General features: G+C 45.1%; 3 protein-coding genes across 5 annotated transcripts in view; 1 reads left to right on the forward strand and 2 right to left on the reverse strand.

The window, feature by feature from the left end:
• Positions 1-3,690, reverse strand: part of cd276 (CD276 molecule) — a 115,300-nt gene extending 111,610 nt beyond the window's left edge. Inside the window, exon 1 of the mRNA XM_012834397.3 lies at positions 3,413-3,690. The gene's annotated coding sequence lies outside the window, so the exon portion shown is untranslated. The remainder of the gene's footprint in view (positions 1-3,412) is intronic.
• A 5,259-nt stretch (positions 3,691-8,949) lies between these two features.
• ubl7b (ubiquitin-like 7b (bone marrow stromal cell-derived)) lies at positions 8,950-14,756 on the forward strand. The gene is made up of 11 exons (XM_031587456.2): positions 8,950-9,103; positions 9,598-9,776; positions 9,942-10,061; positions 10,258-10,340; positions 10,763-10,847; positions 10,995-11,052; positions 11,195-11,328; positions 11,786-11,835; positions 12,358-12,534; positions 13,292-13,405; positions 14,123-14,756. The coding sequence occupies exons 2-11, from the start codon at positions 9,602-9,604 to the stop codon at positions 14,264-14,266; spliced, it is 1,140 nt and encodes a 379-aa protein (XP_031443316.1). The 5' UTR covers positions 8,950-9,103; positions 9,598-9,601; the 3' UTR covers positions 14,267-14,756.
• Positions 14,757-20,733: 5,977 nt separating this feature from the next.
• Positions 20,734-22,500, reverse strand: part of zgc:158464 (uncharacterized protein LOC791139 homolog) — a 130,383-nt gene continuing 128,616 nt past the window's right edge. For all 3 annotated transcript variants that reach the window (XM_031558066.2, XM_031558068.2, XM_031558067.2), the window contains one exon: positions 20,734-22,500. This exon is cut by the window's right edge and continues 2,100 nt beyond it. The gene's annotated coding sequence lies outside the window, so the exon portion shown is untranslated.

Below are 22,500 nucleotides of genomic sequence, written 5' to 3' on the forward strand. Positions count from 1 at the left end.
CAGGGTTCAGGCTGCATCTGGCCAAACAGACATCTGTCCCAGACACCACGGTGATGGGAGAAGGGTGTGTTCTCCTGGAAGCATTTCCAGCCTGGAAACAGGTGGACTGTCTTTCTTCTCCCCCCCTCTTTCTTTCTCTCAGTCTAAATGAATTCTCTACTGACTAATTCCCCTTGCTTTACTGGCAAAGCAATCAAACAAATCTATCTTTCTGTAATGCAGATGTGTACTATTAGCATGACCACTGAGGCAAAAAGAGAGAAAGTCAGGATGAGAAATCATGACAACATATCTCTCACTTGAACTGTGTGTGTTCGTGTGTGTGTGTGTGTGTGTGTGTGTGTATGTGTGAAAGAGGAGTCAGGACGAGTCATCATGAGTGAACGTATTTCTGTCTCTCTCTTCTGTGTGTGTGTGTGTGTGTGTGTGTGTGTTCGTGTGTGTGTGTGTGTGTGTGTGTGTATGTGTGAAAGAGGAGTCAGGACGAGTCATCATGAGTGAACGTATTTCTGTCTCTCTCTTCTGTGTGTGTGTGTGTGTGTGTGTGTGTGTGTGTGTGTGTATGTTTGTGTGTGTGTGCGTGTGTGTGTCTCTGTGTGTGTGTGTGTGTGTGTGTGTGTGTGTGTGTGTGTGTGTGCGTGTGTGTGTGTGTGTGTGTGAAAGATGAGTCAGGTCGAGGCGTCATGAGTTAACATATTCTATCTCTCTTCTGTGTGTGTGGGGGGGTGAGAGAGAGGGAGAGAGAGACAGAGAGAGAGAAAGAGAGAGAAAGAAAGAAATTCATAGTACAATACCAATGCACATAAAAGTGTGTGTGTGCTTGAAATCAAAACATCTCTGTAAGGAAAAGATTTCAACTGTGTCTGTGGTGATTCATCCACTGCCTGCCAAGTCCTTCCTTGCCCACAGAGGATAAAAACACCTCCCTTTAGATCCTCGCCTTTGATAGAGCCATTTCCATTCTACTGGGCGGGCTGTTAACCTCAAACTTTAGAATGTAGGGAGCACAAGAAGCTTTTACGCACTGCTGTATAAATAGGCCCGTAGTCTGTCTGCGCTCTTCAACACACAGCTGTCGAGTAGCACTGGGAGCAGCCTGGACACATTTAGATCCAGCAGCTTCTGCCAAGATCTATGTGTGTGCATTTGTATGTGTGTGTGTGTGTGATCCTTTTCCTAACAAAGATGTATGAATGACTGGTTTTACTTCCTAATTTTATCATGACTCATCTTTGGTCGGATGACGTAGAGCACTTCGTGCTTACCAGCGCGTGTGCTGACAGCACAGGACAACATGGAGCAAATCAAAGCTGAAGTCAGCCACCACGTTTCTCTCTATTTCCTGCACTGTTCCTCCAATGCCACTCTCCGCTGGTCCGCCTGCTCAACAGTATCCACTCAGTGGAGAAACAGGAAGTGCTCAAATGGCCTCATGCCGTGTTCAGTCCCACTCCTCACAGCTAATGGAGTCATAACACTCCCCACCAGCCCCAACCCAACCCAACCCAACCACTCAGTTTAATATCTGCCTTTTTATTGGCCAGACGGGGTGAAAGGTCAAGGCTGAGCCATCACACCCCAGCTGTGGCTTCGCCATGTGGGCTTCTCTCACGACAAGAATTGTGGAAAATCTGCGAAGAGCATTCCCAGTGGGGCAGCCATATAAGCTCTGCCGTGTCCTGACACCTTGGCACTTTCATTTGCAACTCCTCAACAATTATAAAATGAGCCTGTGGTTCCCTAAACTGCAGGAAGGCAGCTGTTACAAAACCCCCCTCAGAACTGTGATAGTGCTGATGTTTCAGTAGCGTGAGATACGGAGCAGAGATTCCATCATGCTCTCCGCCCGACTTTTAACAAGCGCAGCTAGCTTTAATGCTGTTTGATAAGGAGAAGGAATGCTTCATTCTTGAGTGCATACTTTATCAAATTCATGGCCGAGTAGTATCTTGTAAGATGACTCTGAAGAACGGCCCACATAGACACAAAAGCCCCTTTGATTTCTTTGCTATATCAGTGACTTTGAAAGGTTAGCTGAGTTAATTTTTTGTTGTTGTTCCTAAACCAATAATCAGCGTATTTCCCTGTGAACATGATACCACTCACTTCATCAGAGACTGTTGCATCAGAAAACTGGGTAAAACCTGCCCTCAGAAGAGGATTCACAGAGCATCATGTGACAAATTCATCCCCATTCTCTCTGAAAGAGAAACAAAGAACACATTTCTTAGAAGTCACTAACCTCAGGCAAACCCTTTGAGAACGATTGGAACCATCTAAGAGTATGTGAAAGGCCCCAAGATGCTTAAGTTAAGTGACGTAGGACCAACAACACTGACTAGACACAGTCTCGCCACTTTAGGCCATAAAATGTATTACCACCCCAGTTTTATGCCACAACACTGGCACAGAAGAACTCAACACATCTGGAATAAAGGATACATGAAGCACAAAGCCTGAGGAACAACATATGTGTATTTTGTTATTATGTAAAAAAAAATGTTTTGCATAGATTGGTCACTCATAGGTCTCGTGGCCCAAGATCATTTATCCTTGATTTATCATTACACAAGGATGATGCTAGGCCTTAGAAGGCTAACATTCACACAATGGCCCAGATTAGTCTAAGACTTTTTATTATTATTTTATTTTATTTTTATTTTAATCAATTATGGTAGCCACTCATGGCAGGGGTTCCCCAGTCATAGCCAGAGTCACTGAACTGTGGTTGGGTCTGGGAATGATGTCACATTTATGATGAGCAACGGGACAACCTGAGGGTCCTTCTCCTAACGCTGCCATAGACCTCATACAGTGCCCTGTGTGTATCTTGCTTAGCCATGCTGCATCCCCCCCACCGATTTCCATTGTCTACTCTACCTCAATGAGGTTGTTCAGCTCTCTAGTGTCTCTCAGGCAAGACCATTCCGTGGTCAGACATAAGAAAGGCCAAACAAAGTACATTATATGATAATTTGAAGTAGCCAACTAGATTGGTACGTAGGGTGGCGCATCGCTGGGTGTAGCCTATCGAAAAGTCAAGCATTCTTTCATTCATTCGTTTCGGTGGGTCTCCTAGTTCGAGAGTTCCGTTAGCCTTCAAACCACCTGTGGTATAACGGACTATTAGCCACAGCCATATACCCGACAAAAAGAAAGTATAGACCACGGGATAGTTTAAATATTTAATAAAGCAGTTTTGGTGAAAGCTATTTGCGTGGTGGAGTAGCCGGCCGATCAAGGCGTTTCAATTCCAACTCCAGCTGTTCTCCACATCTGCTGACACAACGCAAGCATTTAGTGCCTTTTGCCACAAAATGGACTTCAAGTTGAATAACAACTGCACTCGTCACGTAGCCTTTCTCAGGTTTAGACAAACACTCTTTTTATAAATGTCAACAAATTGACTTACCATGCCAAAATAACAGAATTCACACTATCCGTAAACACGTATCCGTAGATTTGTTCAACACAAACGCGGAGTCCTAAGGCACAATTTTCATTCCTTTTTGTCTCCTTGGATTGTAAGGAAACACGTATATCCTCAAGAAAATCGTGAAAAAACAGTTTCAAAGTTGAGCGATTTCAAAGTAGCCTAGCGGTGGTTCAATTTGTTAGCTGTGTTTGGCTCCAGAGGTAAGTAAACCACTCCTATATTCATTCGGGCGCTTTGTCCTGAATGATGTCACAGGGGGACGAGATCCTAGCTCTTACCCCCACCCCCGTGCAATGTTAACCATTTCTGCTGAGCAACAAGTCCAACGGCAGGGGTAATGTAATATCATGCGTGATACTATATGTCAGAACAAATTTATGTAAACATAATTTACAATGAACAGTTAATGAAAGTATTGTGCTCTCAACATTTTTGGCACGCTTTTTTAATATGAGTGAAAAAGGCTGATGAAAATGTTCTGAAAAAGTCTTCACTCAGCAAATAAAGAAATTCTATATGAACCAGTCACAGGTGATCACAAATTAAATTTCATCCCAAAAAAACGTATGTCATAATTATTGGCACCCCCTCATTAAGTAGTCTATGCAACCCCATTTTGCCATCAGAACTACGCTGAGTTTTCTCCTGTAATGTTTTATACTGTATGACACAGAAAAAGGGATTTTTAAACATTCCTCAATGCAGAAGTCCTGGGTCTTCTGAGAAGACCCAACCCACATGTTTTCAATTGGAGATAGATCAGGGGACTGGGATGGTCATGGCAAAAGCTTGATTTTGTGTTCATGAAACCATTTTTGAAAGGAATTCAATTTGTGCTTTGGATTGTCGTCCTGCTAGAAGATCTAAACTCGACCACGTTCTAGCTTCTTGGCAGAGGCAGACAGATTTTGATTTAAAATCACCTGGTACTTCCTGGAATCCATAATACCATATGCTATACTGCCAGGGCCTTTAGAGGAGAAATAGCCCCACAGTATCATAGACACTCATAGACACCATATTTAACGTTTGGCATTAGGTATTCTTCTCTGCAGTCTTCTTTATTTCTATGCCGATTTTTGTTTTGTCTGACCACAGCACCCTGTCCGAGTTAAAGTTCCAGTGCCGTCTGGCAAACTCCAAGCACTTTTGCTTGTGATGAAAAGATAAGAAAGGCTTCTTTCTGGCATACCATCCAAACAGTTTGTTGGCATGAAAGTGACGTCTAATGGTGGAGTTGAAGACACGGTGTCCCCAAGATGCTACCAGACTGTGGTGTTTTTTTCTTTTTCTAAAGTGGAGCAGACCTTGTATCCATTCCATTCCCTGATTTGTGCAAAGTCAACTCACTTTTTTCTTTTTGCGATGGAATAGCCTTGAGTCTCTCCCATTGTGATGGATGACTAACGGATTTGGGCCCTGCGTCACAACATTTTCATACACCAGTGAAACAGGAAATCAATGATGACTGCCTAAAATTTCCCAAACACTTAGGCCAACTAAAAATAGGTAAATATGTGTGGGACAACAGTCTATTTCCTTAATTCAAATTTCTTGAGGTGGCAATGATTTTGTTTTTAAAATGTTTTTTTTTTTCCCACTAATGGTTGCTTTATTTTCAGACTAAACTAACCTCAAATGGAGCTCCTCATAGTTTTTTTTCTTCTATTTTCAATATAATATTAAGACTTATAAATGATAAAGTAATTTTTATAAGCCTTTTCGGTCATCTTTAGCAATGTGCCAATCATTTTGGAGGGCAGTGTACATATAAAAATAAAGACCTTTTCCCTAAGATATGGCCAGTGGGATAACCAGTAGCCTATGCGAAAGAAGTTCAGGAGTGACAATGTGATAACACAGAACTGTACATGATAATAAACACAGACTCATATATTTTAATTTCATGCAGTCCCAGTTCTACGTGACAATAAGTAGAAGACATCTGGAAAAGCCTGTCAACGCATTAGGCAGGAAAAGCAATCTGGATATTTTTGGGCCGGCATGGTTTCCTGGTTTCCTGCACTCCTCCTCTTGCCATTCCGTTTCTCCTTTTCCTTCCCCCTCTTTCTGTCTCCCAAAGCTGGCTATTTATGGGTGAGGAGGATGACATCTTATTGTTGAACATTTAGAAATGAAGGCAATCTCACACCTTTTCCCCTGGAATACTTTGTTCAGTTTTCATCAGACACAACCAGGGACAGAAGTACAGGAACATCGTTCCCAAGTAGCACATCAGGCTGTGACTCTCCCTATGCCCACGCTATGCCACACCCATCTGTTGCTGTCCTTTATGGCAGACACATTGGGTGTTTTGCTTTCAGATTGTTTTGCCTCACAACACAATGCAGATGAAATTGAATAGGGCAATGATCCATCACCTTCAAGCTTCCAGAGTGATAACAAAAAAGCTCTGCCAGAACTTGCTGAACTGCACTGTAGCCTAGTCTTTATGGTATAGCCTAGACTTTATGGTATAGCCTAGTCTTTATGGTATATCAATGACCTGGGATTGCTTTGACAATTACTAGCTAAGCCTTCATGCTGTAAATGACCTGCATTGCTTTGACAATGTTGTGTTTTAAGAGATGTATTGCATAGCCATACAGCAGATAGCATTTTCTCTTCAAGAGTATTTCAAGTCGTCCTGTTTGTGGTGCACTGTGTAGGTTTAAATCACCAGGACTCTATCAATCTCCTCCTGACTCGTCTATTTCAAGAAAATCAGTACTTCTCTAGTGCTTCCATTCATTCAATCAGTTAATGAACAGCCCATGTAAGTGCGTGTGTGTGTGTGTGTGTGGGGTGGGGGTTTACATTGTCTGTACAATAACCTATTGGATGACAACAAAAATAGGGTCGTCACTACCACTTGGGGAGTATATTATTAATAAAACAGTAATAATATTAACAATAAGAATAACCCCAATATTAGAGCCATGGGGAAATAAATAATTTGCTAATTTCCAACCACCTTTACAGAGGGGGAGCGGGTTCATTTACAATTTTTAACTAAATTAGAGAAATGTTGTATATTTTGCTTATTGGGACAGATGTGTGTACAAGGGCCTTCAAGGCCCTTTTCAGTTTGGCACTTTTCATAGGAATTTGTGTCAGATACGTCCCCTCAAAAATGAGAAGGGGTTTTTGTTCGCCTGAAATTTTAAACATCCACTGTTCAAAAATGCTAAATATATCTAAGTAATATTCTTCTTCCTGCTGTACAATACTTGTGTGAGTATCTGTGCAGTTTCAAGACTATGCGTGATTTAATCTAACAGAAACTAGCCTGTAAAAAGTGCTCTTGTGAATGAAAATGAAATTTTGCATAATTTCAACAATCAAATATGGGACACATTTTAAAAATCATGTACATTTTATATATACACACCACGTTAAGGCAAATTTGATATTTTACTCCTTTTGGACTACAAATCAGCTCCGGTCACTATGCATACTCTTTCTCAGACACAGAGAAGAGTTCCGAATGGGAACATACAGCATGACTGCTGACCGGGTCAAAATAAGCTCTAATCCTACCACACCCATTTCCCAGATGAAGCAGTGGAAAAACTTTGGAGAACAATTCCAGCCATGACCCCTTTAGTAATTCTCTCCATTTGCTTGGGAAATATGATGATTGTTTCTTACATCATTCTGGCAAGGCACACACAGAGCAATTGGAGACTCAGCCCACAGAACCTGCAGTGTTAGAGATGTTTCTGGTACTGGCAAACAGGTTAACAATGATCCATTTTATGTGCACATAATGTACATAGGTATATACATTTTCAAAACAAGTTCATTTAGACATTTCGTTGAAACTAAAGTAGTGATGATGGATATGATAACCATATAAGAAACTGACAGTCTCTAATATTCTGATGTTAAAGTCTGATATCACGCACACTGAAACGAGGCTAACCATTCAAACTCAATTTATAAATCTGGAAATAAAGAAGCATTCTTCACAGGAGATTGCATCGACTTGAATGTATTGATATCTATATGCCAAATGAAACTCTTTTGAGAATGAAGCCATCCATATGCACGTCAGCTCTTGAAAAAGTGTTACACCGATGAAGTGCAGTGTTACTAGCCTATTCCTAAAGAAATCACAAAAGTGAGAAGGCTACACACACAACAACATGTGATGATTACATGAGATCTGTTTTGTAATTGCAGGTCCAAGCTGGTAACATATTGAAGAGTATGCATGGTGTGCTTCAGCTCACACATCTGTCCACACCATTATGAGCAACCCCAACTACAGAACCTTAGTTTGTGTCAGCTGGCCCTACTGTTTTCAAAGAATGTCCACTTGTCTCTCCAATCTTGGCAACTGAAGCCCCCTCAGAGTCTGTTCTTTCTGACCTGGCCCCACAAGAGCACTTCTGTCGCACTGTCTCCAGTCTCTCCTGGAGATCGTGGAGTTCCTCTTCATGTTTCCACTGCATCGCCTTCAGCTCCGAGCGCATGTTAACATTCTGCATACGAAGGAAGTCATTCTCGTCCTTGAGATTAGCAATTATAGTCTGGGCAATTTGAGCTGTAGTGGCGGTGATGTCAAACGACCTCAGGTTCATGATGGCCTCTACTGTGCCTTGTTCCCAAGATCCCTGTGGATAGCGTCCCTCGATACTGAATGTCGTCTGGGGTGACTGAGAAACGTTGGTAGGATCTTCTCCTCCGTCAGTTTCCCCGACAATATCTTTGTCGCCTCTTTTCCGTTTGGGAGTATGCAAAACTCCAGGGGTTTCCTTACCTAGGTCACTTGCTGAATCTCTGGAATACAGGTTAAGCACAGGTTCGGGGTTTTCTTCTGTCGGCGCCCCACCAATAAAATGTTTTGAACAAATAACCATATTCTTTCTTATGAAGAAGTTATCGGGTTTGCCAACAGCTCGTAACCAGGCTTGCTGTTCCTTGATATCTTCCGGAAAGCTGAAAAAAGAGAACGGCTCCTTACATTCACAGACGTGGTGCAGGTGCAACGGGTGTATCGTGCACGCCTCCCGTCTCCATGCGCTCAGGTCCCTTTGGCTACTTGCACAGCCAGGAACTATGCAATCTCTCCGACCACTGATTCTATACATATCACAGATGAGATTATGCCTTAGACCGCAGCCTGTATGGCCAACTTATTTCTTTATCAAACAGAAGTAATGCAGCCCTCCACTGAGCTACACTTTCAGTTGTCCAGTTTGCCCTGCTTCTCAGGTAACATTCATCTCTACGGAAAGTTACTCACACGGTGTAGTTTACAATATTCTACTTTGTCAGAAAAAAGCGATATGCCTGATGTTGACGTTACCAAAAATGGTTGCCATATACTCTTCTTCTTGTTTAAATCGGTGACTGGCGAACCGATTTCCTAGTGCATTGCCGCCATCTCGTGTGTAGGAGTGTCCCAAGAATTATGTGAGAATGTTTTATCTGTTTACGGTACGGAAATGAATGAACACATTAAAATAATTAATTCCATGCATATGGCTAGTGTAACATTAATTTATCCATCGTACTCGTTAAATTAGACACCAAAGTTTCCTGTATCAATTGACCAATCCCAAAGATATCGTCTTCTATCATGTGACCAAACACGGATATAGTAGCCTACACACTAAGCACAACCTAATTGTTATCATAGCCGATTTGGTGAAGTAAAAGGTAATGTAACATGCTATGGTTGCTTACGTTGTTTGTATTTGATAACCATCAGAAGATAATTTATGTATGTATATAAACAGGGATGTGTAAACATAACGTACTGTTCTCTAGATGGAACACAATTAACAAACTGTTGTGGCTGGCTAACACATAGCTCGCTAAAGTTAGCTAATCACTGTTGTTGTTTTTGTTGTTGCCATCAGCCTGTACAAGAGGGCTGTTTCTGTATGAATGATTATCTTACTCTGCTGATTCAAATTGCTTTTAGCTTGCTTAGAATGACTGGTCCTTGGGTCGTCAAACACATCGGCAAATAATGTATTTTAATCACACGTCTTTGATTGATAACCGATAGAGGGGCGCAGATTTGATCCTGGAGAATGACTGGCCTGGTAAATGCCACCATCCCTGTGCCGCCTCAAAAGATATATTATGGTCCGTCATGTAGTTGGCACAAACGTTATGGCACAGTCTCTCTTTGTCTTTTCCAAAAGGGGTATGGCAACACCGGACTGGTACCTCTCACTGAAGCTGGTAGATCAGCCCAAATCCGTTTTCCAGTTCCCTGAAGCAGAACCCGGAGACGTAGCGCCAGGTGGCTACCGAATCGCGACGTTGAAGCAGCTGGTCGCCGCACAGTTATCAGACACATTACCGGATCCTGAACTTATAGGTCAATATTTGAGTTGATCTTGCTATTGTCAGTTTCCTATTCAAATTTAACTCAAGAGCTCAGCCCTTATGGAATTCTATAGTCACTATGCAAATCATGTTTACCTCTTTGCCTGAGAATATAGCCCAGTTTTCATGTTCTTGTCTGTGTGTCTTGGTTGGTCAGAATTTGTGCACTGCGGCCGCAAACTGAAAGATGAGCAGACTCTGGAGTCCTATGGCATCCAGTGTGGCTCCACTTTGCATATCCTCAGGAAGACCTGGCCTGAGCCACAACCTAATGCTGGTGAGATTACCAGAAAGTGACGTACACAAAGTGGACTCAAACGTAGATCACTTCCTATATTGCAAACACCCAGTCAGATTTTTTTTTTTACTTCGATCCATGAAAATGTACACATAAACATTTCCTTCCAGGCTTCTCACTCTTCTCTCCTCTTCTCTTCCCTTCCTCTCTCCTCTCCTCCTCCACTCCACTGTAGAGCCAGTGAATAAGGCCACAGCTGCCAGAGAGTTCCGTCTGCTCCAAGCTGCCCTCCATTCAAACGCCACCTACAAAGACTCGGTATGATCGGGTCCCATTTGGCTGCTAACTCATCTGATTGAACTCTACTGTGTCGTACAGTGCAGCACCCTGAGAATATGTCAATTGTTAGTGTACTTAATTTTGTATCATAGACTACTCTCATGCTGCCTCGCTGCACTGTATAAGTATGTCCCTGTTCCACACACTGTCATTATCATGCTCTCGATAAGCTACATCAAGTATTTTCAGAGGATCACTGATGAGTTCAGTCAGGTATGCATAGGAGGGGCCATTGACACACAGACATAGGAACAGGACTGAGAAGTCCCATATAACACCGCTGGCTTAGTCTTGACCACAGCGAGTATATGTGTTGGTGAATTACAACTGTGAGCAATGTCCATGCAGGACAATGTACAGATCTCTAGCCTTAATGTTGGTTTGATGTACTGTACTCACAGGTGTTTAAGATGCTAGCCAGCAAAGAGTCTCTGGACCAGATCATTGTGGCCACACCTGGACTCAGCTCAGACGCAATGGCTCTGGGTAAAGGAGTGATAATGCGCGCGCACACACACACACACACACACACACACACACACGACCACATTTTAAAAATGACAAAAAATCTTTTGTCTTCAAGACTTTTCTTCAAGTCAGACTAACCTGTTTGGATCTCCTCTGTTTCTTTAGGTGTGCTTCAAGACAAGGATCTTTTTGTGCAGTTCACAGACCCCAGCATGCTTGACATGTAAGACACACATCTATGGCGTTATTTTCTGTCTCCCTCCCTCTCTCAGCTTTTATTGACTGTCTCTCAGCACTCTCTTATGTTATTTCTCTCTCTCTCTCTCTCTTTCTCTCTCTCACTCTCTCGCCCCCTCCCTGCCCAGGCTGGTGCAGTCTCACCCTGCCCTGGTGAATGCCATCATCCTGGTCTTGCACTCGGTGGCTGGCAGCATGCCCGCCCAGGCCGGCTCCAGCTCCAGCCGAAACGCCACAGCCAGCTCCTACAGCGAGATGCCAGGTGGGTGACACAGAGGGCAGGGGGAAGAGCAGGGGCAGGGGGCTGGAAAATGTGCTGTGTTCGGTCATCTTGAGTTAACAGGTGTTTATTGTTGGACTGTCTGTGTTTGGAGGGGGCTGGGGAGGTTGTGTGTTTGTGTGTGTGTGTGTGTGTCCTTGGTAGAACTAGTTTTTGTGTTTGGATAGTTGATGTTTGTTGTATCTCACTTTGTGTGGAGTTCGCTGAAGCTAAACTCGGTGTGTATAAGTGTGCACCTTTGTGGTTGTGTGGACTTCGCTGAAGGTAAACTCGGTGTGTATAAGTGTGCACTTTTGTAAATGTGTGTGTCCTTAGAAGACCTAGTTTTGTGTTTTTGGGAAAATTGATGTTTGTTGTATCTGACTGTGTGTGGTTGTGTGGAGTTGGTGTGTATAACTATGCACCTTTGTAACTGTGTGTGTATGTGTGAATTTCTTAGGTGGTTTCCTGTTTGAGGGCATGTCGGAAGATGAAGACGACTTTCAGTCGGTGAGTCATCATGGCTGTCTGCTGCTCTAAATAAAATAGCGCCCATTCATCAACGCTCCAACACTCTGAAAGCCCCAAGCAGAGGATGCAAGTGAAGCCACATTCAGTCTTAAACCTGTCGCCACAAGGCCTCATTCATCAGAGAATTTAGACGATGTGAACTCCCTTCAGTAGGCCCTCCTGTGGGGATTTATTTATGTATTTATTTATTTGTGAATGGATCATACTCACCCTAGTGGAGTTCCTGTTTAGGGATGAGTTTAGTGCTGCATGAACTGGCTTTAAAGGTACAGTCTGTAATTCTCATCCCATACACTTTTTGGCAATTTGCTTCACACGGTCCTCTAGCTGTGCGTTCAGTGTTTGCACTCAAAAAAGCTCTAATGTTCGTATACAGTCCTGGCTCTGTAAATGGTAAACAAACATGGTGGACCACTGCTCTACACCATATTGGGTCCTCCATCTTGTGTCCTCCATCTTGTCTCTTCTCCATCTTGTCTTTTCTCGTGTCCCCGTGAACAGGGCAGCCAGGCAGGGAGCTCCAGGAGGCACGGGGCATCCTCAGGGGGCCGTCCAGCCAGCCTGGGTCACAGCGGGGCCACGGGGCCCAGACCCATCACCCAGGCAGAGCTGGCCACCGCCCTGGCCCTCGCCAGCACGCCCGAGAGCAGCGCCGCCACCCCCACCACTGGACACCAGGTGAGGGAGGGAAGGGGCACGCGCACACACACACACACACACACACACACATACGTTCACACTAGAGCGTGGATCGGGCCGAATTTTTCTGTCCGAGCCCGACCCGTGTCCGACAGAGTAGTGCCCGAGCCCGACAGCCATTCAAATATTTTGTCCGAACCCGACCCGAGCCCGACGGAATCAATGTCTCAACTGTTCATACTAATGACACATTTACGTACGTTTTTTATGAATAGCCTGCCTTTATTAAACTCGGGCATCAACAGATAAATGCACTCGCTCACATGAACAAGCGCTGTTAAACGCACAAGCGCGCACAAGAAGGCCAATAAGCATGGAATATGAAATGTTCAATGCATTATCGCACTGATGTGTCCGAGCCCGACCCAAGCCAGATTATAATTTCTAAATATTTGTCCGAACCCGGCCCGACCCGTCACACACACACACAAACATCCACATACACTTTCACTCACATTCCTGTGCACACACAGACTGGCATACTAGGTTGCATGTAGATACAGCACACTTAAGATGTTCACGATGATTCTTAGACCACAAAGAATCATTCAAATAAGATGGTAAGACCTTCCATATGCTGCACAGTGAGACTCTGACATTTGAAATCATTTTGGACTCAGAGTTCTTTCCGTTTCCCTCTCTGTTGTATGTCAGTGCCCTTGTGCTTTGGTTTGCCTGTAGCGTGTGCTAGTCCTGCTACTCACCCCTTCTTGCATGATCTGTGTGTGTGTGTTAGTCAGAGGCCTCGTCTGGTGGGACGTCTCTGACAGCAGGCACCCCGGTGTCCTCTGACCTCTTCAGCCATGCTCTGCAGCAGGCTCTACAGGCCTCCAGTATGCCCGGAGCACAGGTGAGGACACACACACACACACACACACACACACACACACACACACACACACACACACACACACACACACACACACGCTCTGCAGCAGGCTCTACAGGCCTCCAGTATGTCCGGAGCACAGGTGAGGACATCTGTCTTTCACACACACACACACACACACACACACACACACACACACACACACACACTTTCTCTCTCTTTCCTTCTTTCTCTGTGTCTTTCTTACTCTCTCTTCCCTAATATCCCTCTCTGTCTTTCTTGCCTCGATGCTCTTGCCCTTTTTATTCTTCCATCCCTGCCCTTTACCTAGAGTGTAGATGTCTATGTGTTGTGATGGGTAAGTTAGGTTCACTAGGCACTTCAGCTTAGACACTACACTGCAATATACCCATCCAATCCACTAGAGGGTGCATTGGCTTGCCTATTGGCTGCTCGCGTTAGGCTTTTAAACAGCTCAGGGGGCTCACGTTTGGATGGAGAGTGTTTGCCGGCCCTTTCATGAATGCTGATGCTGAATGCTATACTGCTGCGGGGTGTTTCGTAACATCTGAAGTTCAGTGGGAGGGTTTGTTTTTTTAAGTGTGTGTGTGTGTGTGTGTGTGTGTGTGTGTGTGTGTGTGTGTGTGTGTGTGTGTGTGTGTGTGTGTGTGTGTGTGTGTGTGTGTGTGTGTGTGTGTGTGTGTGTGTGTGTGTGTGCGCGTGCGTGTGTCCTTCCAGCCTGGCCGCTGGCAGTCCCAGATGCAACAGCTGCGAGACATGGGCATCCAGGATGAGGATCTAATGCTACGAGCGCTACAGGCCACCAACGGAGACATCCAGTCCGCCCTGGAGCTCATCTTCGCTGGGGGAGCCGGCCTGTGAGGACCCCGGGGGTCCAGTGGATGTGCAGGAGGGGGGAAATAAAACACAAAAACAGAGAGAGAGAGAGAGAAAGAAAGAAAATGGAAGGGTGGGGGAGGATGAGAAGAGAAGAATTGAGGGCTAGATCTGGAAGGGAGGAATCAAGGGAAGATAAATTACATTCAAACTTAGACAGACTAGTGTTTTCCCCTGCACTACAAAGACCCCAACAGACACTGACACCCCTGCCTTGTTTGCTTTCACTCCTGCTCCGTAGGGTGGGGGCACTAGCCTGTGCTTTTAGCCAAGGGTGCCACAGTGTTACACCATAGACTTGCCTTCCCAACAGTCTGAACCGTAGGACTCAAAGCCTTAAGACATTTCTACACTGACGCCTCCTTCCCCGTCCTTTCTAACACCTTGATAGGAGATCTTACCTGACAAGGGTTGTACATGGAACTTTTTCTTTTTCCTTTATTAAAATTGAAGCCAATAAAATTACTAAACGTTACCAGTAGTGTGTGTGTATTTGTTCTAGGAATGTAACAGTACCCATAATATTTAATACAATGTCAGTTGATAAAATGTACAGTGGGAGTGTTAAAGCCCTATGGAATAGTAAAAACCCAGTGAAGTGCACTACATAAAATTGCTCACTAGAGGGCGATATGCAACCATTCTAGTGTGAGTGTCAAATCCATAGTAACCCACCTTGGGTAAACAGATGGCTCGCTGCCAAGTCACACACAAAATTACCGCTGTAACACTGGTCAAGGACCTACAGGTGGACATTGTTCTGGCTTAAGAGGTGAATACCATTCAACCTGTCCAACTAGACACCGAACCCTGCTATTTACAACCACCAACATCTGCTCATTGAAAAGCTTTGCATTCTAAGTAGCTGAATCAACACAAAGAATACATCTCCAGCATATACACCATTTATGGGGCAATACTGAACAATGGGACTAAACAGCCCCACAGGGAAGAAACGGCCCAGAACAGGATGCAGTTATACTCCCCTCCAGCTCTTAAGAAGAAAAAAAAACATTTGCACAACATGAGGCGTCTAAATGGCAGCCATTACACCGCTGGGCTTCCACATTTTGCTTGCTGTCAGCAGAACAAAGCCTTATCACCTCGCCTTGTGAGGGGCAGTAGGGAGGGAAGTGTGTGTGTGTGTGTGTGTGTGTGTGTATGGTAATATCTTCCTTTCCCGAGGTGTATACATCTTTCTCCCTTCTCCCTCCCCTCCAGCCATTCTCCCAATTGCCTTCTAATTGCCCTTCTCTGTCTGACAATAGGGTCTAGCTGAGCTATTGCTCAATCAGAATCCCACCGCCTTCTCCCACCCTTCTCCTTTACTAAGTCAAGCACCAAAAACACAGCTGTGTGTGTGTGTACATGCGCGCATACACTAATGTGCCTGTCTGTGTGTCTGTCTGGCTATTGGACACAAACACACACACCTGCCTGCAATTTCCTGATTTGGGAGAGATCCAGGGGTGCTCTTGTCAGTCTGTCTGTGTGCTTGTCAGGGACACTCTGGTTTCCTGACTTCCCGCCAGGTGACAATGTGTGTGTGTGTGTGTGTGTGTGTGTGTGTGTGTGTGTGTGTGTGTGTGTGTGTGTCACACTGTCGCACAGAGGAAACTGTGTCAGAGGGCGTTTAAGACAGTCACTATGGTTCACTCACTCCAATACAAAAATGGCTGCTTATCCAGATCACACAATGGCCCTAACATGACTGGTCTCAGAGCAATTCACCCCCAGCTTCCAAGAACAGCCCTTTGCAGGAGACCCATCCAGGCAGCCATCTCATAACAAGATGTGATATAGACTTCCAATACAGATCAAGAATCTCCGATCCTGCTTCTAAATGCATCCGTGACATGCAGTGAACAAGGCAGCAATGCCATGCAGTGCAAAAAAGCAGCCCTCACTGGGTCTTATTTCTGTTATCCAGTTTTCAGGCACATTCCCACTGGCATTCCCACTGGCATTCCCACTGGTGGCTTGTATGTACATCAGAGCTTTAGAGAAAACATCTTCGTCAGTGGCTTAGGTCTCTCGCGCTTTTTTTTTTGTGTTCCTCTTCCTCGCCTGGCGTCCCCTAACCACTGAACTGCCCGTCTCAGCATGTTCTACACAATCTGCTGTCACATCACTTCGGCAAAGTTGCTATGGAGACTCTCTTGTCAGCTTTGTCGTCGCAGGAGACGAGGGAGCACGTCCTGACATGAAGCATATATGGTAATGAGGCTGACAAGCACATTTGGATAAACATGCTTGACGCCAGCCTTCTCCTGTCTGTACGCGACAATGGGACATGGGAAATCTCTCTCTCTCTCTCTCTCTCTGTTTTCTCTATCTCTCTCTGTTTCTCTATCTCTGTTTCTCTATCTTTCGCTTCATACCGGTCTAGCTCTGTCTTTGCCGCTGTCTCTTTCTTTCTCTCTGTTTCTCTTTCTCTCTCTCCTTCTCATCCCCCATTCCTCCACTTCTGTCCAACTCCTTGCCCCCACTGACATCAAACTCAGAAGGGACAAAACACAAATACAAGGTTGTCAGGTCAGATATATCCTCCATTACCACTTTTGCCCTTGTACTTTGTTTCCCATCTCTCTCTCTATCTCTATCTATCTCTCTCTCTCTCCCTCTTTCTCTCTCTCTCTCAGCCATCCCCTCATTCTGCATCTCTCTCTCTATCTCTCTCTCTCTCTCAACCATCCCCTCATTCTGCATCTCTCTCTCTCTCTTCCTGTCTGGGCTCTGCTGCCTGAGGAGCCAGGAGAAGGTGAAGATGGAGAGAACATGAGACAGGTAGACGGAGGAGTCAGACGGTGGATCGCTCTGTGTGTGTCGCTAGCGCTAGCCCCCTAGCACTGTGTCTGGCTCCTCCGTCTCTGGGGAGCAAAGGGCACAGGTGTCTCCTCCGTCTCCTCGTGGACTCTGCCTTAAACCCAGTCACCTCACAAACACACATCACAGCACATGGGGAGTCTTTTTAGATGCACCCATTATTGTTTCAGAAACTTGGAAGTTCAGATTTTGTTGAATATTGGTGCAGACAGAGTCAGAAAACCACTGCCAGGGTGTAATATCTATAATTATGTCCTAAATATGTCTACTTTATAATGCATTTTAATATGTCCACTTTAATGCATTTATAATCATATAAACTTTCAGGTCAACACTGCTCCTCCATGTGGTCTCACTCGATGATGTCTTTCTAAAAAACTTGTCTATTTGTAGATATGCAACGATTGTGTAAAGTATTACTGTAATATAGCTAGATAACTAAATATATGCGCTGTGGGATTCACTGCACTGGCTAGCGGGCTCAGGCTCCAGGCTCCAGGCTGGACCCTCTACAGACTCAGGCTCCAGGCTGGACCCTCTCCCCTCTCCCCTCTCCCCTCTCCAGACCCAGGCAGAGGCAGGTGGGGCTTGATGTCCGTGGGCTTTCAGCTTGCCTGGCACACAATCACTTTGCCTCTGACAACTATGCCAGAGTTTAGGCGATTGAGAGTGAGTCCAAGTAGCCGAGTAACTCTCTCTCTCTCTCTTTTCGTTTTATTGTCTTTCATCTTGTTGTCATCAAAAGTGAGGCTCCCCGTCCCCATCACCCTCTCTCCCCCCCCCGTGCCATTAGCAGCCAGTCTGTTACCTGAAATTGCTTTTCTGCAGGTCGTGACTGGACTGCAGGAAGGGAAGCCGCTTGTGATCGACACGCGCCACACTCATCCACCGCAGGGCACACATTTGCCTCTTTCATGCCATGTTTTTCTCTTTACCATATCTGTTTTTTGTTGTTTTTTTCATCTATTTTTCCCCACTTCCCTCTCTCTTTCTCTATAGCTTTTTTTTTTTGTCCTTTCACTCATTCCATTTCTGATGGCTCTTTTTGTGCACAAAGGAGGCTTTGATGTGTTTCATCTGGTATGGCTTTAACCCTTGGTGAGTAATCTTCCTGGTCTGTGGAAGGCATCACTGCTGAGATGATGGGAGGGAGGGAGAGAGGACAGGTGAGATGCACCACCTCCACAGGAGGGCCAAAGCAAATCGTCTGCATCAAATCTCTCTCTCTCTCACTCTCTTTCTCTCTCTCTCTCTCTCTCTGTCTCACTCACTCTGTGCTTTCTAGATAAGCCAGAGGAAGAAAGAGACTGGCTCCAGCTGTGAGGACTGACCACGCTCGAGGTTATCGGCCATTTAAATGGCAAGTCTGCATGCTTTGTAGAATACTTTGAGGAACTTCCAGCCAATCAACATGCAGGGAAATGAGTCTGGTCATGACTCAACCCCCGCAGGTTCTTTTTTTCTCCCATGATGCACTTCTCGTGGTTGTGGCTGGTTGGGCTATTGATGTATTCTATTCCACGCCCAGTGGAACTTCACTACCATTGTTTCAGGAAGACACACTTAACCCAGTGTGTGTGTGTGTGTCTCTGTGTGTGTGTGTGTTCCATTGATCAGCTTCTATTGTGTGATATGATAGATCCTGTTTACTGTAGATCTGTCAGCACCTTCCAGAAATAGCTGGCATCTCTGCTCCGCTCAACCGGGGAGGGGAGCGTTTGGGATTCGATTGGGAAACATTTCCACAAGAACTCCGACGGAACAGCACTGTTAAGTTGAACCCAGCCCAGCGAGTGGTTGAATCTGGAGCACATCTGGCCCAGTCCCGGCCCAGCTCTGTCTGAGACACTCGTGCCTGGCCACACAAATCTAATGAAAGCAAAATGGCCCCTCCTTTTCGCCTAATTTCTGTCCACTCTTGAATGCATTTAATTAACAGCACCAGTCCCATTATTTAAAAGAGAAGCCCTAGAGACACAATAACATACAGGGGAAAAGCAATCAGCGACGCAATGGAGGATTATTTGCGGTCTGATTGTTGGGCATTGGAGCTGATTAAAATTCCCCATTGCATAAGCGTGGTCTCATGGAAATTACCAGAAAGTTTGTTGTTATTATTATTTGTTGTTGTTTACAAGCTTAAACCGGTGCATTCGCGAGGGAGGGTCAATTCTTGGGAGTGACAGATAGCTCACACACTCACACACAACAAAATAGCACATAGCACACACACTGTTTGTGTGTGTGTGTGTTTACCACTTATCTCCTGTTGCGCAATCATCAGCTGGCCGGAAACTAGACGTGCACAGCTGCCAACAATGGAGCTCATATGGGCAGCAGTTAGTGAGAGGTGGCCCGACGTGAGCCCCTCCTCTCCTCCCCGCCTCTGAGGCTCTCAACAACACGGCGCTGATTGAATTAGGAGGGGTGCCCTCGGGAGCACCATCTAATGGAATGTCACTTTCACCAGTGAAAGGACGGGGGACATGTGCTGTCCTGCATCCTGAGATGACAAAACAACCATGGCTTTTATTTATTGCACACAATCATTTTGACTCACCCATGCCTGATGGTGCTTTTCTTTGGACAGACACACATACACACACACACACACATACACACACACACACACACAATCATTCGGTCTTGAACATACTTGGTGGGGCTTCCTTTTGACAGACACACACATTTTGACTTGCCCAAGGAGCTGTTCTTTTGCAAGGGAACAAGATGTCACCTTGTGTCTCTTACCTCAGAACAGTGCCTGCCTTGCCATGGTTACCAGTAAACACCTGATATTTATTGCAGATTTTATGGGCTGTGTGGTCATCGCTGTGTGCGTTGATGGAGAAACTGGAATTGGAGAGTTACCATATGACAGGCCAAGGAGTGGCATCACAAGCTACTGCCAAGGCTGACCTGGACCACTGAAGAGCCATCAAGAGCCCAGCTTCATGGTACGGGCAATGATGCAGGTCCAGTCAGGTATAGCTCTGGCTGTACCTATAGATCCAGTCAGATATAGCTCTGGCTGTACCTATAGATCCAGTCAGGTATAGCTCTGGCTGTATCTATAGATCCAGTCAGGTATAGCTCTGGCTGTACCTATAGATCCAGTCAGGTAAAGCTCTGCCACTGAAGTGTCTCACAGATTAGTGGTTTTGTTCAGGCAAAGGGACAAGCATGTGACATATGATAAAGAGATCTGGCCTTTGTGTGTGACCCCCTTAAGTGCTTGAACAACATTTACATGTATTAATTTTAGCATACGCCTTTATCCTGAGTGACTTATAGGCCAATGCAACCCATGACCTTCATGACAAGGAATATAAAATCACATCATGTATATTATTAAAGGGACAGTCCGCCATACTGGCAAATGGTTGTTGAAATTTGAACTCAACAGCCAATTAGAATCACTCCACTCCCTTCTGCTCCTGAGAGAACGTGTTGATTGGTTCTAATAGCATATGGCTCCGCGCCACTTTGAAAACAAGTTTTTTTTTAGTGCAATGGACAGGCGCTCCGCACCTCTTAAATGTGTTCCTGAGAAGTCTTACCGTCACAGTTTTAAGAAACCTCACGGGAAAAAAAAACAAAGGCAAAAAGAGGGAGCAAACTCCAGCTGGACTCATAAACTCTACTTTATTTTTTTTACCTTGAAGCCTCCACATCCCCATACAATACATTCAGTATATACATTTGGCGGAAATAGGGACTGTACATATATATTAGTGCATACACTGGAGGAAAATGTACACAAATGCACACACACACACACACACACTAACAGTCATACTCAAAGACCACTCAGCCAAACAGAGTAGCCCGGGAGACCAGAGTGAGGCAATAGCTGACAGCAGTGTACACACACACACACACACACACACACACACACACAGACACACACACACACACACACACACACACACAGGTGGGTGTGCAGAGGGCACTTCTCAAAGGACAAGGGTAGAAGTGCAGTGGCCAGTCCTCTGTGGGGTTGAAGCTGACAGTGACAAAGCCTCCAGCTCCATTGCTCATCCTCTTTTACGCTCTCTCTTCCTCCCTCCTCCTCTTTCTTTCTTTCCTCCCTCTATCTTCTCTCTCAGGAGGCTGGGCAGTTCATCGTACACAAGGCCCAGCTGAGGCCTCCACTCCAGGAGCCACAGCGGTTTGGAGCACTAGGGGGAGGGAGGAGGGCAACAACACTCCCATCAAACACAGTCTCCTCATCTCACCTCTGTACTCAAGGGCTTTTCTTTTGTTTACTTTTGTTTTCATTTCAGGCATATCTATATATGTCTGTCTCTCTCTCTCTCACTCACTCACTCAAACGCACACACACACGCCAAACAAACACACACACACACACACACACACACACACACACTTATATGTCTAATTTGTTACAAAATTATAGCACCCTTTGTCTTACAACAGTCATTTCACTAAGCAACATTCTTTTTCCCTTGTTAAAGCTTAAGGCTTTCCATTTCCTTTGATGGACAGCCTCATCAACCTATACCTAGAGGTGGCACTTAATCTGCCCCGCCTCTCTTTGCTGCTACAACTTATCAATGCACTTTCACTTCCTGGAACTACTCTTCTGACTCCTACTTTCTCAGGCCTCTGTGACAGGGGAGGGGCTAATTTGAGACCAGATTGATTGGCAGCGCCTCGATTCATTTCACTTTTGTACCTTAACTATACGTTCAACAGCATTAAACAATAGTTCCGTAACTTCCCATAGGGTCTTGAAACAGTCGTTGGGGTTGGGCCCAGTAACCAAGGGACTGGACAAATATGTGTGTGTGTGTTGTTGTGTGTGTGTGTGGGGGGGGGGAGGGTGTAGAGAAACAGCAGTAACCATGGTGAACTGTCTGTCCCCTTCAGTCTGGTTACAGTCTGTCCCCTACTGGACTGGTACTCATATGGACATAGTCCCCATATGGAACTCATATGGACACGTGCGGACAAATCAAACAATGCCAGGACTACAATCTCAAAGGGCTGTACCACAATCAGGCTGCAGATTTAAAGCGTGTTGGACAACAGATGTTTTAAAAAGAAAAGAAAAAAAGAAAAAGCAACATCACTAGGCAAACATGATTCTGGCATCAGCAGGAGGCTGATTGTGAGGGATTAGGGGGGAAAGGGTGGGGTGATTGGGGTTTCTGGTGAGGTTGGGGGGGGGGGGGGGGGGGGTCCTCTCTGGATGGTCCTCACCATAACATTAAGTACATAAGCAGCCTGTCACTCTGGCCGAAAGCCATCTTAAAGAACATATCTGCACAGTACAGATCAAGCAGGAGAAAAAAACAGATCATAAAATGACAAAACAAAATAAATTAAATAAAAATCAACAACGCAAAGCACCACGGAAAGTGAGACCA

The sequence above is a fragment of the Clupea harengus genome, chromosome 20, assembly GCF_900700415.2.
Source record: "Clupea harengus chromosome 20, Ch_v2.0.2, whole genome shotgun sequence".
NCBI classification, from domain to species: domain Eukaryota; kingdom Metazoa; phylum Chordata; class Actinopteri; order Clupeiformes; family Clupeidae; genus Clupea; species Clupea harengus.

Excerpts from the sequence above, each read along its gene's own strand:
- ubl7b (XM_031587456.2), top strand. The coding sequence starts at position 9,602 with ATGGCAACACCGGACTGGTACCTCTCACTGAAGCTGGTAGATCAGCCC. Across the intron at positions 10,341-10,762 it reads ACGCCACCTACAAAGACTCG|GTGTTTAAGATGCTAGCCAG; the intron begins GTATGATCGGGT and ends CTGTACTCACAG. Across the intron at positions 10,848-10,994 it reads CTCAGACGCAATGGCTCTGG|GTGTGCTTCAAGACAAGGAT; the intron begins GTAAAGGAGTGA and ends CTGTTTCTTTAG.